Raw genomic sequence first — 19,365 nt, 5'->3', positions numbered from 1 at the left:
GAAAATTAACATTTTCCATATCCGCACTTTCATTTCGTTAATGAGTTAGAAAACTGATCTCAACTTGGTCTCCAGCAAAGACAGTCCGTCTTCCTGCAGAACTGCCACATTCTTTACCCACTTACTGGATTGCTGAAGGGACTGAAACAGTCATAGCAATTTCTGTAGTTAAAAGAGTTACAAGGCCAGTCAGTGGCATAAGAAGACACACATTCTGAGCTTTCACCCCTCCAGTATTTTCTAAGCTACTTGACATTTCAGATGGACACCTATATACTGTGTTTTCCTTCCGAGAATCACCAAATTTAAGCCATCATTAAACCATGTCATTTTAAACTACACATTAAATTCAAAGCTTCTTCAGACTGAGCAGGAACAAAGGAATTTGGGAGTGATAAAAACACACAAGCATAAGGTGAGAATTCTCTACTCCAAGCAGCTGCTGTTGAAGAGGAGGAGGGGGGTGGAGTGTTCCTGCTCATACTTTCAAGTCCTACTGCAGCATCCCTCCCATTTGCCTTGCTCCTGAACCCTCAGGGACTGAGCCAACCCATTCTGACTGGAAAAGAGTATGAGCAAATAACTTTTGTTTGGTCACATGTGGAGTGGAGTTCTCAGCCATGATGCACTGCAATTTCTGCAAAACCTTGGCCTCAGAGCATCATGCAAGGTTTATTTATCCATCAAATGGTTACTTTATATTAATGGTCCATTTGTAATTTGGTTGGCAGATTTCACTATATTTCTTATGTGTACAACAGCAGGGTGGACCCAGCAAATCATCATTAAATTGAATCACAGAATGGCTGGGTTGGAACAGACCTTAAAGCTCATCCAGTTTCAAACCCCTGCCACCCCAGCAGGGACACCTTCCACTAGACCAGGTTGCTGCAAGCCCCATCCAACCTGACCTTGAACACTGCCAGGGATGGGGCAACCACAGCTTCTCTGGGCAACCTGTGCCTGGGCCTCACCACCCTCACAAGGAAAAGCTGCAGAGTGCTGCGGCGCTCAGCAACCTTAACACCAGAGAAAAGTTAATTACTGCCTCCTGCTCTAAACATAAGCTTAATATAAAGTGCATCCAGCAGCAAGTGTCTTCATTTCCCATCATCACGCACGTGGATTTAACTGGATAAAAACACCCACACAGGACTGTGTTTAAGGGTGAGGTTTTTTTCTCATTTTGTTCTTTGAAGCATCCTCTTCTTCCCCACTTTCCATCTGAATCAGACATTCACACATATAGCTTTTGTTTATTAGTATATTAAAATATGATTATTTTAAACAACAATAGTTTCAGCTCTATAGAAGTGTCAGAGCAGAGACATACCATAAGCAGACACCACTGTACCAACTTCAAGCTTGTTAAACACATTCACAATTTAGAAAAGCAGCTTATTTCATGTGTTAAGATTTTGCTTCGCCCAATATGCAGTGCCAAACGTCCCCAAGACAAAGAATGCACAAAAACACATGATGCAAATCAAGCACACACACCCCCAAACCACAGGTTGCATGCAGCAGGGTTAACTAGTGAGACACCAAGCCTTCACATGCCATTAGACTGACAGACTCAACAAACATTAAGATTTCAAGTTTGCATCACACCAAAGCACTGATGCAAACGCCATGCAAGAGAGGGCAGACTATGGGGACAGAAGCATTAACACCAGGATTGCTACCATTACTTGGTTTCTAAGTCTGCGTGAAACAAGCAGTTGCTCTTTTAATTACAGGGTTTGCAGCTTGCGTTAACAGGAAGAGTAGCTTTAGAACAATCAGCAGTGGTTCTTACCTTCTGGAGTTGGAGTGCAACCCAAAAAAAGGAGAGAAACACCCCTTTAAAAACTTGAGCAAAACAATTTGTCTAATCATTAATATGTACCCTCCCACCCATCCACCAGAACCAAACTTTAAACGTTTCAGGCAGATCTGCAGTAATACTAAGACAAGGTTGTATCAAACAGGCTCAGGGGAAGAACGTGTGGACCTGGTTGATTTTTCTGGTCTACTCTCAGTGAAGCTGGCATACAGGCACCAACCACAGGCAACCCCTGGGTGCCTTATTCTCAACCTTCCCCAGCTAATGAACATGTTCTAGAAGTCAGAGAAACCCTTTGGAAATCTCACATGCAGACAGAGAGCAGAACAGGAATTTACTTGTTCTTTCACACCGCCTTGGCACTACTCATGGCTCACAACTCCAAGTAAAAGAGCAGCCCTGCAAGCCAGAGAAGCAAGACAGGCTTCTAGCAGTTTAATGAAGCCAATTGTATGTGCTCATTCCTGCACCATAACTGCTTCATCACCTCCATGGCTGCCCATGGGCTCACCACATCATTAATAAGGACAACTAATACGCTATGTATTTAAATATTTCCACAGCAGTGAGGCTGGGGGCAAGTAAAACGTTTCATGCTATAAAGCCAATTTTAACACAGCAGCACTCAAAGTTCATGAGAATTTGTACAAGATCAAAAGAACATTGAGTGCAGCAGTTTTCACAGTAGGTTCGGATGAAGCCCCACTCTGACCGCAGTGTGACCAAGGACCCAGGATGCACTCCTGGACAGGGATTACCCAGGGGGACATTATAAAGCTCTTTAGCACACGCTGACAGTGGGCTTCATTTATAGTTTTAATGGTCTATCACAACAACTGAATCTGACCTGCAGGAGCATCAGTAGACTGATACCCTGTGCTGTGTCCTGGATAAGATTAAACACCCTTGTAGAAGACAACTGGCTTCTTTAGACATGGTTTAGAGGTGTAAACAATACCTTTGGGGTCACAGCACTTGATCACCTCTACCTTAACTCAGCAGCCATAGGCAAGATACTGTTCATGGGCTGTTCACATCCTTGAGGGACTATGCAGAAAAAAGCATTTTCTGATTTTAAAGGAGGAATCCAGAAAGTACCACCTTCCTCTAAGGCTTTTGGGGCACAGTTAAAATTTCAGAGTGCTTGGGTTTCCCTGCCTTTGTATTTCTGCTACAGAACCATGAGCCAGCTCATACTGAAGAATACATCCTAAACCCAAGTATTTTTTGAGACCTTGGCTCTAGTGTTTTCTTGAAGAGTCAACCTGTTAGATCCCTGCAGTGTTCATCAGGAGAATATAACACCCCACATTTCTCCTTGCAACAGCTAATATACTCTTCCTCATGATGAAAACTTAAGCGCAATTTTATTTTGAGACAGCAAAACCTTACTATCACAGTCTGTCAGGATGAGAGAAGTAGAATATTTTCCTGGTTAGGGATTTGATACCTTGAAATAATGGATATGGAAAGAGTCGCCTCGTCAAGAGTTTCTCATAATAAATATATTTCACACACCCTGCTAGTGGCAAAAACTTGACCTTTCTCTACAACCATTCTCTTTGAACTAGTTTTTCAAATCCACATCTTCCCCTATACGTATTATTTATGGCACCTACTACCTTATCTCCATGCTTTGCACAGACACCAAGCGGCACAGAAATTTGTGGCTACTTCCATTTTGTGTGAAATTAATGCTAATGAAGCAAAACGAGAAGCATGTCCTGCAAGGGTTTGCCTGACCAAGGGTGTCTCTCAAGGTCTGTGATCTACAGGGGAACAAACCAGGCTGTCCATAAGTATGGGTATGATCTACTGACAGAGGTTCATGATATAGAACCAAAAGACAAAGCGGCCTTGGAGATGGTGGTGGCAGAAGAATGTGTTCAAGGGGGAGAAGTTGCACCTCCAGCTTTTCCTCACTTCAGGAGAAGTCCTGGCATGGAGCCCCTGCCTGGTTCAGAGCAAAAAACAACACAACAACAGGATAGTCATGAGTGTCCTGAAGAGACACTCACTGAACATAGCACTAACCTTGTTAAATATTAATCTGTAACTGTCCTATGACTAATACTTGACAGCCGTTTGACTAAAAATAGCTTTAACCTGTACTTTCCACCAGAGACTTTAAACACAAATTTCTCCTTGACACAAAGGCATCATGAAGGTCTCAATCATTTTTAACCGAAGACCACCAGAATAGGGTACAGTGATAGCCATTTATCTTCTCCAGAAAAAGCTCAAAAAATTGGAAAAAAATTGCAAGAACTCAGGGTACCAGCATTTTCTGGCCTTTTCTGCTGCCTGCCCCTTCTGCCCGAAGGCTTAGAGCAATTGATAGAGCAAAACTAAAGGAGAGTGTTGCAATTAAAATGTGTGTGCATATGACACTGGCCCTAAGGCACCTGCTTCCAACAAATAATGTTTTCCCATTGGGAAAACATTGGGAAAGAGCCCTGGAATCCTAGCTGCAAGTAATAAGTTCTGCACGTGACAAGAGGTTAGTAATAATTTTTGGGCATTTTTTAAGACCCATCTTCCAGCAGAATGAAAACAATCTAACTCAATAGAGAGACTCAAGGTAAACCAACCCTAATGGTTCTTCAATAAGAAACATGGATGCCCCTGTCCTATCTCCCCATACTCACTCAACATTATCAATATCAAATCCATCAGACATGAACTTAAGGTGTTGCAGCTCATTTGAAGACTACCTTTAGAGAAGCTGTGGATTAAAGAATGTGTGAAGTTATTTGTTTGTCAGCTGATGGCTACAGCACCTTCCAAGCCAGGTCATAATTTGCAACTTCACACCCTGAAAGATGTAAAAACCAAAGCCGGTGTATACTAATGGAGTATGACCTATTTGATACATCATACCCCAGCTGCACATACTAGAAGCAGCCCTGACCTGCAGGTCAGGTGCCTCAGGGCTTTGTCCAACCCTAAGTACCTCCAGAACTGGAGCCTACAGAACCCTCCCTGGTCCTGCTCTAATGTTTTATCACCCTTACAGGGAGAAAAAAAAAAAAAAAAAGGGGGGGGGGGGGGTGTACGACATAAAACAAACAAACAAACCCCCCCCAAAAAAACAAAAGAAAAAAGGAAAAAGTTTCCCCTCATTCTAATCAGATCAGAATTTCCCACCTTGTAATTTACTTGTAATTTCACTGCTTCTCAGTTTAGCACAGTGTACCTCCATAAACAGTCTGGCCCTGTTTTATGGAAGCTATTGACAGAAGTGAATGCTCACCAGAAACACCAGCCACCAGATCATCAAAAGTGGGTTTGCATATAGCAACTTTTAAATCTACTGCCGTACAAAGAGCTCAAGCAGGAGAGTTTTCCTGGTGTGGTTACCTACGGACTACCAAAGCCATGAGTAGTTTCAAATACTCTAGACCTCTCTGCACAGAAAGGTGTTTATTTGGCAAACATTGTGCTACCTGACCTCCTCACTGTGGGATGCCACAGCTATCACCAGGCAAATTTGAACATTATTAAGAAGTTGTAAAAAGCCTTATTTTAATAAATTAACATTGTAAACAAACCAAGCACACCAAATTTGCTGCTTGCCAAATCCCTCGACAGCCAGGAAGGACAACTGCTTCCGGCATCTCCTCCTGATGGGGTCTTGCAGCACAGGGCCAGTGAGGTGCTGTGAGGCACAAGCTGCTGTCATCAATACAATTCATCTTGTCCTCAAATACAGACAGCAGCCTTTAAGGAAGGCTCTATGAGCACAGGTGGTATAAACTGAAAGGAGTTCCCTAGCAGTTTTTTCCCTGCAGTTCCCTTGAGGACGAGTCTCACAGTGTACTGCACTTGCTGCTCACACCTCCCAACACCTCCCATACGGAGCACCGGCTGGTCAAGACAATGTGTGCAGAGAAAAGCCTGTTCACACAACGGGAAGATGCTACATATTATAGTTTTGCACTAGAAAGAAAAATTGGTATGCTTGATCTATGTTCAAGAAGCTACATGCTTAGCAGAGGTCAGAGAACACTACATGAACCCAAGTGTCCTCTTGAGGATGCCTGACTGTAGGGCCCATCCTGAAGCACTTCTGGTAGGTCCTGCACCCACTTCCTCTACCCTGCTCCCACCAGGCTCCCTACAAAGCAGTGGCAGGATGAGATTCAAAATTACCTTTCTCCCTTCAGCACATGAATCTTAGCTTTCCACTGTCACAAGGAACCAGGAGGCAGCACAAGCAAGCTGAAAATGCAAGCCCACAGCAGGTCCCATCACTGTCTCTGGACCCTTCCCCTTTCAGGTCCTGCCTGACAAGCTATTTTTCAGCCAAGAGCAAGATGATCAAAGGACACCAAAGAAATGCTAAAGATGAGCTCATCGGCATGTCAAGTGGCCCAAAGCCAATTTAAGAGCAATACCATGAAGGCTGCTCTGACCCATGCCAATTTCCTTCATGAAAACTTGAACTGTGTGTAACAGCACATCAGTAAAAGCAAAATTTTCAACAGAGACAATATCTGCTGATGTGCAGATACTTATTAAAAGGAAATAGAAAGCAGACTGCATAGCAAGAACGTCTCCTTTGTATTTTGACTAGAGACATCAAGGATGAAAGCAAAACTCTTGACATGCTTACTCCATGAGAAATTATCAAATATTCTACTATGATAATTCTGTATATTCTGTGTATTAGTCAAAGGTGTCAAAAAGTGGACGATGGCTATATATGTTCCTCAAGCATAATGTCATGACCAGAATCAGACTGAGCTGATGAAAATGCTTCATTTCTTGAAAGCAAGAAAGTGTTTAGAGCCATTACAGAGTTTGCTGAAGGATTCAGTACACTTAGTATCATAGAATGGTTGGAAGGGACCTTAAGGATTACCTATAGTTCCAAACTCATGACCACTGGATTTATGAAAACACTGAAGAACTAATCTACAGAGGAAGTGAATTATAAAACCTGCTTCAGGGAGGTAAAACTACATTAAACTACATTAGTGAACTGAAATCCAAGACCTGACACCTCACAATAGGTGCAGACCAGAAAATCTTCATACCAAGCTCTGCACAACTGCCCTGCCAGGCTGGTGGGAGAACATGGCTCAGATTCCAAGTGCAACACAGTTGGCCAGCAGCAAGGATGAGAGGCTTGCCTGCTTTCTGCCTGGTATAGGATGCATATCTCTTTCCACTGTGGGACAGTTTCAGTTTTCCTATTTTCCTAATTTTTAAGATAAATAAATGAGAAATACATTTTTCACTGGTTGTCAATTCTCTTCAACTAGAAGAGATTTCTTGGCCTGGGAGAGCCTTTTATGTAGGCCCACCATGGCTTTGAAGAGCAGCTTCTACAAAGAGAGAAGTCTAGTTTTCATAGGGGCAGCTTTTAATAGGGAAGCACTTTGTAAGAGACAATCTATCCTTGCACCCAGTGTCAGTGGGATCCAATACTTCATCCTTTACAATATAATTTAAGAAACCTGCATCCTTTCAAAAGCCCCCCTTCCACTCCTACCTCAATTGGGGTGCTGGGTTTGTTAGGTTTTAGGAGGAGAGCTATTTTGGAGAAAGAATTTCCTGACATCAAGCTGTTGAAGGAACAACTGCCCTGAGGATGGAGGAGCATCCGACTTTCTGCTCCCAGTCCCATCTTACTTCCTAGCTCTACAATAGAGGATAAGGAAATCAAAGTACTGAAGAACAGCTAGGAAATATTTCAGTGACAAAGCCTTCTGCCAAGAATAAGACATCACTTCATTGGTCCTTAATTCAATCTGAGATGCAAGAATATTCTCTAGCAGCAAACAGCTTTCCTCTTCCAACAAACAGCATCTAGTTCAGGCTCCAGCCTGACCCTTGCTCAGATTTCTGAGAAGTCAAGAGCACTGTTTGCCTTTTAAGTTCATCCTCTCTCCTCTTGCAGGAGAATGACCAAGTATAGCATTTCTCCCCACTCAGATGAGATCCTCACTTTCTAGTACAGTGCAGGAATAATATGAAGGGGAGGAGGTAAAAAAAAAAAAAATTAATAAAATCCATGTTTTCTGTCAGGTGAGGGCAGTCCATGTCACTTTAGTTCTCAGCACACAGGAAGACAGACTGCTCATGCTACCAGACTCACAGAGGACAAGCCAACCTCAGAAATGCCAACCTCAGAAATACAGCAGACTTCTGATCTTCAGCTAACAACAGGAGAAATACAGGCAACAAGAAACTTACAGAAGCCGGAAGTTACAGTGCTGGCAGCTCATTTACACAAGCATCAGACTGAACAGCTCCACCCCCACGCCCCCCATATAACTATCTCCTTATCCAGAAGCAAGCTCACACCTGAAGGATTCTCTGTGCTGGATGCTCTTGCAAGAACTTGGAAGGACCGACTTGCCAATGAGAAGAATAAAGCAGCCACTGCCTGGAGGGCAGCTAAAACTTGAAACAAAACTGTTCCTAACACACATCTTTAGCCCAAACACAACTAAAGAAATGGGGACTCTGGCTTCTATACTGTTTCCCTCCACAAAGTGGTTTAAGACTTTGTTTTGGTTGGAAATTCCATAAATACTTGAACTAAAAGTAACCAGAGCATCAAGTCTGTTTTCATTTCCACTGAGATTGGAGCTAGTGTTTAGATGCGTTTCCTCGCTTAATTAGCATCCGGGGGAAAAAAACGTTACTGTGTTTGGACAGAGGTTCACAAGCCAGTATTTTACACAGTGCCCCCTATAAAATCCAGGAAAAACAAAAGATTCATAGCTATTAAGTGAAAAGGCTACTAATAAGATCACAGAATGGTTTAGGTGGGAAGTGATCTTAAAGTTCATCCAGTTCCAACCCTCTGCCATCGGCAGGGACACTTTCCACAAGAGCAGGCTGCTCCAAGCCCCATCCAGCCTGGCCTGGAACACTGCCAGGGATGGGGCAGCCACAGCTTCTCTGGGCACTCTGTGCCAGGGCCTCACCACCCTCACAGGGAAGAACTTCTGCCTAAGAGCTCATCTCTGTCTCCCCTCTGTCAGTTTAATGCCATTCCCCTTTGTCCTGTCCCTGCAGGGCCTTGTCTAAAGCTCCTCTCCAGCTTTCTTGTTGGCCCTTTTAGGCACTGGAAGCAGCTCATAGGTCTCCTTTCTCAGCCTTCTCTTCTGAAGGCTGAACAAGCCCAGCTCTCTCAGCCTGTCTTCATAGCAGAGGTGCTCCAGCCCTCGGAGCATCTTTGTGGCCTCCTCTGGACTCACTCCAACAGCTCCACATCCTTCTTATTTTGGGGACCCAGAACTGGGTGCAGGACTGTGGGGGGTGGGGTGTGTGTGTGTGTCTCACCAGAGCAGAGCAAAGGGGGAGAATCCCCTCCCTTGACCTGCAGGTCATGCTGCTGTAGTGATGCAGCCCAGGACACAGTTGGTTTCTGGGCTGCAAGTGCACACTGCTGGACCCGAATCACCCAAAGAGGGCTGCAAGGGTGATAAGGGGCCTGGAACACCTCTCGTATAAGGACAAGCTGAGGAAATTTAGACTGTTCAGCCTGGAGAAGGCTGAAGATGCATTGAGGCCTCATAGCAGCCTTCCAGTACCTGAAGGGGGTCTATAAGGAAGCCAAAGTAGGACTCTTCAGCAGGGACTGTAGCAATAGGAAAATGGGTTATAGGTTTAAACTGAAACAGGGAAGTTCAGCTTAGGTATGGGGAAGTTCTTTCCTGTGAGGGCAGTGAGGCTCTGGCACAGGTTACCCAGAGAAGCTGTGGCTGCCCCATCCCTGGTGGTGTTCAAGGCCAGGTTGGACAGGGCTCTGAGGAACCTGGTCTAGCGGAAGGTGTCCCTGCCCATGGTATGGGAGTTTGGAACCAGATGATCCTAAATTCCTTTCTAACCCAAACCATTCTGTGATTCCATGTTGAGCTTCTCATTGACTAACACCCCAAAGTCGTCCTCAGGGCTGCTCTCAATCCAGCCTCTACCCAGCCTGTATTTGTGCTTGGGATTGCCCTGACTCAGGTACAAGACCTTGTTCTTGGCCTTCTTGAACTTCATGACCTTTAAAAGCTAATTCCTCCTCAGATATTCTTACACTGATTCTCACAAATGTGAAGAGATTAATGAAATCCAATGACAAGTTAACAATTTTGATTCAAAAAGCTATTTATCAAAGAAATGCAAACCTCTCTTGCTAATTCTTGGTGTCACCTATCCCATGCATTCAAGCTTGGGGAGGTTTCTAAGCTGGTGTTGCTTGGGTTAACACCATTATGGTCTCATATGAAAGTCTAAGCGTTATGACTTGCTCAGGCTTGCCAAAGCTACACTGCCAACAGAGATAAAGCAATATAGGTTGTTGTACAAATCTTAAAGCCAGATAAGGTTATGCTGCCAATTTGTTGAGTGTTTATTCTCAAGTATTTTATTTCTGCAGCGTGCAAGCAGTGACAAGTAGGTAGGAAAGGATCTCAGGATTAGGGCAGCCTGTCAAAACAGGCAAATCAAGAAAATTAGGCTGACAGATCACACAAGAAGTATAGTTCTAGCTTCAGGATGCCCTAGGTTTCCAAAACTGAAGCATCGGAGTACTGGTCCTGGGCTGGCCTTTAAAAATCTCATAATTAAAATTGAGCACTAGAATAGAGTTATAAATACAGGTGGGATAATCAGCCAATATCACTCCAGGTTTTTGCATTGCTACAAAAATTCCTCCATCTTAAGACCTAGCCTTGTCCAAAAATTAGTCAAATTGCCCTCCACGTAGCAGAAGCCACTGTTACTGTTTTTTCACCTCCACTGCCACCTTTCTTCCCTGCAATCCCCAATACTCTAAAACAGGACCAGCACTTCGAGCCATTTAAACTTTAAATGTGCCCTCAAGCTTCATTCCCAGCAGCTGGCCAACTGGCAGCACATGCCAGGAATCATTAGAGCAAGAAGAAGATAGACTGGCAGTACAGCCAGGCAAGAAAGTGACTGCCGGACATGAGCTGAGCTCCCCATTCTCTCCACCTCATTTCAGCACATCTGTAGGAAAGACATTTGTCCCTTCTAAAACTATTCTCTTTCTGGAAAGCAGAGATTTTAAAAGGTTAGATATAACTATAGATTTGAAGCAGCAGATGGTGAATAAAAAACCCCAACAAGCATACACTGAAGTCAAAACGACATAGTTTAGAGATATGTGGACTGTGGAAATATTTACCAAAGAAATTAACGATTTTGTTTATTAAAAGCAAATTGCATTGATAAACAATTTGAAAAACTCAAAAGCCTCAACATACATGTTAACCAGGGAGCCCGTGTCCTGCCTGCAAACTCACACGTCATTGTACCAAACTAAAGTCTTGCAGTGCCTTAAGGCAAGCAAGCACATGGAAATTGCTATAATCTGCTGTCAAAGGTTTTGCTGTGGTTTCCTGTCAGAACCTCCATGCACAAGAGGACTCGAACACTGGTGAGCTCATCATGCTCTTCCAACAGCTTTCATGCTGTCAAAAACATTTATTTTTTTTTCCCACCAAATCATAGCACAGTTTAGGTTAGAAGGGACCTTAAAGCTCATCCATTTCCAACTCCTCTGTCACAGGCAGGGATACCTTCCGCTAAGACCAGGCTGCTCCAAGCCCCATCCAACCTGGTCTTGCACACTTCCAGGGATATCGATTCATGTGAAGCCCATCTTGTCCCAGGCAAGGACGTATCAAAAGCCCAGTCCAGCCACAAACACATTACTTACTGGCAGCAACTGGAATTGAATTGCTTAAGAACTGAAAGCCTTTTAGGTCTTAAAGCTGTATTACATCAATCTGACACTGAAGGGGAAAGGCCATGACACAGAATCCACAACACATGTGCTTAGCCACAGCATGACACGTGTGGCCAAGTCTGCAAAGGTGGGCAGCTGAACTAGAGAAATTGAGTTTCACATCTGCCTGCTTCCACAAACATCTTTTGGGATTTAAGATATGAGGAGTCTGCACTGTCCTGATGCTCACCAGCAGCTCTTTTAGAGGAAAAAACCTTACTATTAGCTCAGGCTAAATCCCCAAATCAACTCTAAAAAGAAGGGCTTGGGTTGAGAGAGATTATTTGGCATCACAGCATTTCTCTTCTACCCTGCCCCCCCTCTTTTTTTTGGCTCTTTCATCCAAAATCTGGCCTTATCAGCCAGAGAGTGGATCTTTCACACCCTATCTGAGCTTCTGCCTGAGGCTCTGCCCCAAAAAGAGCATTCTGAATTGCTAAAAACGTTCACCAATGTAAATGCCTGGATGTCTGCTGGGCCTGCATTTTGCCATCAGTGAGACCACTGGTACAGACAGCTGCATTTCTATTCTACCCTTGGGTGACACAAGGAGGGGGCTGACAAGTGCACTCATTGTTTAGGAACATGCCTTCGATGACAGATTAACAGTGTTTAACACAATACTGAAGCTGCCCCAAGGCTGGTAAACCTTTGACTGAAAGCAGTACTGCCCCAAAGTGAAGTGTATCCCCAGAGCAGAAACCACACTTCTATAACCTCCCTAAGAGCTAAGTATATACAAGTCCTTACTTTTAGATTAACTCACAGGTCCAAAAGGCAAACCACCTTTGCGTTGTCCACAACTTCAGTGGAAGATGTTGTTACCAACAGCAAAATTTCTAGGCTTGGACCCTTGAGTATTTCTTGCAAAGCTGATGAGTTACTGTATTAAACTGGCAAAGTGGACTGGAAAACATCATTAAGTCAAATTCAGGACAGCTATTTAATTCCAAAATAGACCAACTGGCACACCCAATGCTCTTTTTCCTCTCCTTTTTTCTTTGTTCTGAGAAAGCAAAGATATAAGTACTTTGTACACCCTATGGAGAATTGTTCCCTATCTCAGCAAATACACCATATTATCTCTGCAAAATATGTATGAACAAGGACTCATGAATTAAGCTACAGTAACAGTAGCTTAAGAGTTACCATCTGAATAGCTCCATTTCTAAAGCAGATAGATGCCACCAAGCTGGCACTTCCTTTGCCCAGCACACCAGCCTGTTCCTTGGTGGGAACAGGAAGACCTCTAAGGCAGAACCACATGCTGCTCCAGATAATATTAAAAAAGTAGCATGAAGCATAAAGTTTTCTAAATAAGGATTAGCGAGGCTAGTGTTTTACTTCCTGGACAGCTTTGGGGTTTGTTTTAGGTTGCTTCAATTAAACTGACTATTCTTGTTTAAAAAATAAAAATAGAGAGAGAGATATACATGAAATAATCATAGAACACTCAGAATGGTTTGGGTTGGAATGGAGAAATAAGAAATAGTTAAGTTTGCTTCAGTACCTGAAGTCTGAACTACTTGAACAGATCTAGCTTACCTTATACAAGAGCCACAGACTAGAATCATGCATGCCTGGAAATTAAATATGACCCTTATCACAGAATGGTTTGGGTTGGAAGGGACCTTAAAGCTCATGCAGTTCCAACAATCAGTTCTCTCCCTGCCATGTGCAGGGAACACCTTCCACTAGAGCAGGTTGCTCCAAACCCCATCCAACCTGGCCTTGAACACTGCCAGGGATGGGGCAGCCACAGCTTCTCTGGGCACCCTGTGCCAGGACCTCACCACCCTCACAGGGAACAACTTCTACCCCAGATCTCATCTCAGTCTCCCCTCTGTCAGGTTAAAGCCATTCCCCCTTGTCGTGTCCCTACAGGCCCTTGTCAAAAGCCCCTCTCCAGGTTTCTTGATGGCCCCTTTAGGCACTGGAAGCTGCTCTAAGGTCTCCCTGGAGCTTTCTCTTCTCCAGGCTGAACAAGCTCAGCTCTCTCAGCCTGTCTCCACAGCAGAGGTGCTCCGGCCCTCGGAGCATCTTTGTGGCCTTCTCTGGACTCACTCCAACAGCTCCAAGTCCACCTTATGTTGGGAGCCCAAAGCTGGATGCAGGACTGCAGAGATCTACCTAGTGGTACTTTTCACAAGAAAACTGACTTGAGAGCTGGTTTGCAAATGGCACTTGGACCTCAATTCTGCAGGTGTGTAGCCTTTCGATTACCAAAACACAGGGGTTAACAGTAAACTAAAATCAAGTTCGAACCAAAGTATGAATGTGTTTTACTTCCGTAGGTACTTAACTCACCTGATTTCTTTAAGTCCTTCTTTCTGGATAACTTGCAGGATCTCTTTATGGCTCATAGGTGTATTAGGATATTTCTCCAGGACCTGGCAAGCAAAAGTAGATTAAGACAAAGTTACCCATTTGCATTTTCACTTTAATGTTTGACTGCATATGAAACTACATTTAACGGTTTGGACTTCTCCATGGCCACAACTGAGAAAGAACTTCTCACATCTCATCAACACCCCTTCCTTCCGAAGGATGTAAGGAGCAAAGAGATCCCAAGATGAATGGCTAAGGGCTTATTTTAGTGCAATTCCCAAATTTTATTTCAAATGTGCTGCTCCCTAGATAAAGCCTCTTTGAGAATTCAACACTCCATGGTAACAGGGTGGCTTCACAACCAGCACCTTTACTTGGGAATGCTTCAGGAACTATCAAGATACCTCAGATACAACACTTCCCAAACCAAAATCCCTAGTTTGCACAGTTGAAACACCTGCCAATCAGTTTGGTTGTATGTTACATAAATTTAAGGAAATTTAGGGTTTAACACCATTAGGGTTCTTTAAAGGTCTCTGGACATAGCTCGGGTTTAAAGTTTATAAATATGGTCTATGAAAACGCTTCCTGCGTGCAACAGTTGGACGCACTGCTGCCCTTCCCCAGCCCAGCACCTAAGCACCGCTCACCTCCCTTCCAAGGGAACTAAGATGCAAAGGTATACTTCATCATAGCAGACAGAGATGCTCACGATTTCTGAAGGAAGATGCCAGTTAAGATACATCACATGGATATTTTAAACAATACTGGTGAGGGGAAGGTGGGATGTTTCCTTCCTAATCATCTGCTTTTGACTCATGCCCAAGGGTTCATTTTGACATGAAACCTTGAGTTCCAGCTTAACACCAGAAAACAAAGCATCAGTATGTTAAGTACAAAACCCTACAAGTGACTTTGCAGAAGGAAATGGCCCGTTTTAATGTCTCTGTTCAAAAGCAGTGCTTAGTACATGGCTTCCCCTGAATGCCTGCACCATATTCCACCCAGAAACACTTAAGTTACCCTGATGGCTGCAGACTGATCTTTGTTTGGAAAGGACTTTGAAAAGATCTTGCTGAACTGAGGCATCTCTCCCCTCATAGAAACAGAAGACCTATGAGGCCTACCTTTAACACTATCTTTAGCTCTGGAAGCCTTAGCTGATGTCCTCATCCTCCTATCTCTTGTTCACTTATGTTATGTTAAAGACTGACTTTCACAGCAACTTAAACCATTTCCAAAGGCTAGTATGTAACTTTCACTGGAGGCTAGGGTGAAGCACTCTTCACACCAGAATGAAGAGCAGAGTAGCACATGTATAAAAACAGGGAGTTTAAAACAGATTTCAGTAGATTTGTTTATTCTCACTCTCCTGTCAGCCTCAGTGACTCATTCCATTTCTAGCTGTATTGGAACAGAGGATGCCCTCAGCAACAGGATACAAAATGAAAGTGGTTGAAGTAATTTAAGTCAGACCACTACAGGTTTTAGATTTATATCAGCTCCTAATTCATGTTCTCTCAGCACTGCCAAACAGACAGTATACTTTTATACCATTAATTTGGAACAAAACCTGAAAGCTTGTTCTGCACAGTGTGCCAAAAGCCCATGGAGGGCAAGCAGAGTTATGGTTATCTCGATTTCCATCTGTGGTGTCAACCTTTTCATGGCAGCTAGCAAAACAAATTAGGAGAAAAATAAAGCAGTGCCAGGATTCCTTTCACAAGGGACTTGAGAGTATTTGCCATTTCTCACACACTGAAATCAACACGTGCATTCTTCTCTGGCACAGTGCTTTCCTCTTGACTTTCACTTACATAGACGTACTCTTAAGTTCCATCCCGCTCATACCTAGAGTGGCAACACCACATTTCATTAATTTTTCACTAGGTACAACCACAGTGCAAGCTAAAACTGTGTTTGACCACAAAATCTCATCATTAAGAGCAGAAAGGAAGAAAAACTTTTCTAATTATATCCTTGAATGCCCACAGGATGCTTCTGTGCATCTCTCCCAGGGAACCTGTCCGTACAGCTTCCTCCCATAGGACTTTTTCCTGTAGTTGAGCTCAGCAAGATGACCCATCTGGCCTCCTGCCACACCTGCTTGTCTTCCCTGCAAATCATGACGGACCACTCTTGGTCTCCGAGAAGGTTGCTCTTGAAGATCAACCAGCTCTCCTGGGTTTCTCTGCTCTGCAGGAAAGATTGCTGTAGGATCCTACGTATCAGTTTCCTGAACAAGCTGAAGACAGGCAGTTTTTCCTTCAACTTGCTTTCTTCATTTCACATAAGCTCTTCACGTTTCAGTGACCTGAAAGGAATGATGAACAGCTTGGATTTCCGTGATGAACAATCATTTCATCATGGTCACAGAAACCAAAGGTGCCACTGTGCACCACTGTTCATAGTCCCCCATCAGCTCTTCCACTCTGCTAGATCCTAGATCTCCTCTAGCCTGTTCATCCAGCACCTGGCTCAAAAGCTGTCCTCAAGCAAGCCTAAAAATCTCTCAGACTGGCTGTGCCCTGTATCACTTTGCGCATCCAGCGGATGCCAAGGTAGAGTCAGAACCAACTCTCCACTCATAAGCTTCTTCCAGTTGTCTGAAGAGGGTTCATGCACTTCCTCTTCTTGATGAGCTGGTCTGCAGCAAACACCCACCATGGTGTCACCCTCCCCTCTGAACTTAACTGATAAGCTCCCAGTTGAGTTATCAGCAGCTACACAGCACAGCTCTGCACACACCTAAAGCTGTTGTTTAGCAGAGAAGGCAAACCCTTCTTCCTTTTCCATGTCCCTCCTTCCATTTAAAGCACTCCAATCATCCAGCCCTCCATGAGTTTAATCTCACCAGCACCAAGGCTCTGCATATAACAAGAGCTGATCAAGAGGGAACAGAGCTACTAGTATCAAAACTGCATACAGACCTGCAATTCCTCTGGTCCCATGCTGAACACATTTACACATAAGCATTTTGGGCTGGCCCACGGGTATGCTGGGGACGTGCAAGAGTTCCTCTGGAGAAGTGGAAGAGGTTCCCTGTCACAGACATCCAAGTGCCTCTCTTCAACTGATACTTCTCTTTTGGTTTTCAGTCTCATTTCCACACCAAACCTAGTTTAAAACCCCCCATGCTGTCAGCAGCCATGTTGGCAAATATGCTTTTGAACACTTTATTAGATGGATGCCACCTCTTGCCATCAGTCTGCATCCCTAAAAGAGTCCCATGGTCATAAACCCCCCACCCTGTCTACAAATACTAACTGTGCAGGCAGAAGCTGATGCTCAGACATCTCCTCCTGCTTAAGCCTTTCCCGTTCATCACCAGAATCTAAGAGATCACCCAAACCCCCACAGCCTCTGAAACTTGCTCTCAAAGCCTGGCATTGACCTTTTATCTGCTCAAGGTCTCCTTTGGGAGATCTTGGACAAGGTTTTGGGAGATCTAGAACAAGGGTAAGGTTAAAGCCATTCCAGAAGGTAGATCAAGATGAAATCTTAGGCAGAAGTTGTTCCCTGGGAGGTGGTAAACCCCTGCACGGGTTGCCCAGAGAAGCTGTGGCTGCCCCATCCCTGGCAGTGTTCAAGGCCAGGTTGGACGGGGCTTGGAGCAACCTGGTCTAGTGGAGGGTGTCCCTGCCAGTGGCAAGGGGTTGGAACTGGATGAGCTTTAAGGTCCCTTCCAACCCAACATTCATTTTACCTGCCAGATAACAGCACAAACTCCAATTTATTTTCCATTAGGCTGGATGTACAAGAATATTCACTTGAGGACATGAATCTCTGGTGGCTTCTAAGTACAGAACTGTGGGATTTTGCTAGAGCCACTAATATAGTGCCACAAGTCTGGGTACTGCAAAAAGAGATCAATACGAAATGGCCTGCTCTCAAATACACAAGAAAAGCATTATAACTCTAGGTTAACTATTAACACTGACTTCAAAGTAATGCAAATCTATTTCAGAACACTCAGGAATGCCCACATATCCAAAAAGGCTGCTTGTCTGCCGGGAGAGAAGACTGAGGCCCAGCACCTAGACCTTTCATTGAATCTCAATGCCAAATGTTCAACAGATGAATGAGAAACTTCACTTTGCCCCTCTCCCCACCCCACAACACACCGATAAAGGCAAACAGCATGAAATTAATGCTGCTGGCAATATAGCTTGAGACTTGGACAGTGCTGCTTTGCTCACCAAAAAACAAACAATTCAAACTCTGGCCAGCACTCCTGAGGAAAGACCTCTAAACAGTCTTCATCAACACAATTATCTACTATCAGGTTGTCTATTTGGCAATAAATGGTAAAAATAAAAATAAAAAAAAAAAATAAAATAACCAACCTTCAAACATCGGGGTTGATACCAGGTCCAAGACTGTTTTCCACTAACAACCAGATGACAGCACACAGTACCCCCACAACAGGTTCACAAACAATACAAACCAAGGTGGAAATCAATGATGCACAAGATGGCTGCGTGGCCATTCAGAGCGACCCCGAGAAGCTGGAGAAACAGACACAACCTCAAGTCCACAGGGAATTTCCAAGTCCCCAGCACACAGAGAGGAACAACCCCTTGTTGATCAGGAGCCATTCCCTTGATGAGGAAAAAAAAAAAGGCCACCAGCACCTGAAGGCCACTGCCACCCTGGGCTACACAAGGCAGAACTGGCGACAGCAGGCTGCTCGAAGTGATCCTTCCCCTCTGCTCAGCAATGTTGAGTCAGTGTCTGAAGTGCCGTATTCAGTCCTGGGCTCCCCAGTTCAAGAGAGTCACAGACAGACTGGAAGAAGTCCAGCATGTGACAACAAAGATAAAAAAATGCTCCAGTCCCTTAAAATCATATGGAGGGTAAGATAGAGACCTGGCATTGTTTAGCCTGGAGAAAACAGCCTGAGAGAGCTGGGCTTGCTCAGCCTAGAGAAGAGAAGGCTCTGGGGAGACCTTAGAGCAGCTTCCAGTGCCTAAAGGCGCTGACAAAGCTTTGAGAGGGGCTTTTGACAAGGGCCTGTAGGGACAGGACAAGGGGGAATGGCTTTAACCTGACAGAGGGGAGATTTACATAAGATATTAGGAAGAAGTTGGAGAAGATCTTTTCTAACTCAAACCATTCTATGATGAAGGCCCAGAGGAATCTTATCCGCGTGTATAAGCACTTGACAGGCCATTGTAAAGAAAACCAAGCCGGACTCTTCGGTGGCATCCACTCAAAGGACAAAAGGTAATGGGCACAAGTTGAGTGTGGTGGTGTTTGGGGGTTTGTTTTTTGTTTTGTTTTTTAGATTATTATTCTGACAGTGGTCAAACACTGGAAAATGTTGCCTAGGGTAATGGAATCTCCACCCTTGGACTGGACAATGTCCTAGGAACCTCACTTTCAGCAGAGTGGCTGGACTGGGTGATATCCAGAGGTCCATTTTAACCTCAATTATTCTGTGATTCTATGA

General features: G+C 44.1%; 1 protein-coding gene across 2 annotated transcripts in view; it reads right to left on the bottom strand.

Annotated features, from left to right (window-relative positions):
* The window catches only part of ASXL2 (ASXL transcriptional regulator 2), a 114,903-nt gene that overhangs the window by 69,638 nt on the left and 25,900 nt on the right, over nt 1-19,365 (bottom strand). The window contains exons 1-2 of one of the 2 annotated variants that reach the window (XM_065682015.1): nt 16,017-16,240; nt 13,893-13,975 (exon numbers count right to left, since the gene is read on the bottom strand). In XM_065682015.1, the coding sequence (XP_065538087.1) occupies nt 13,893-13,975; nt 16,017-16,040 (107 nt within the window). In that variant the 5' untranslated portion in view covers nt 16,041-16,240. Of the gene's footprint in view, nt 1-13,892; nt 13,976-16,016; nt 16,241-19,365 lie in introns of those variants that run through there. The other variant, XM_065682014.1, reaches the window with a different exon arrangement.

Source organism: Lathamus discolor, chromosome 5 (assembly GCF_037157495.1).
Source record: "Lathamus discolor isolate bLatDis1 chromosome 5, bLatDis1.hap1, whole genome shotgun sequence".
NCBI classification, from domain to species: Eukaryota; Metazoa; Chordata; class Aves; order Psittaciformes; family Psittacidae; genus Lathamus; species Lathamus discolor.
The sequence above is the reverse complement of the archived record's forward strand: the minus strand, read 5'-3'. Positions and strand labels throughout refer to the sequence as shown.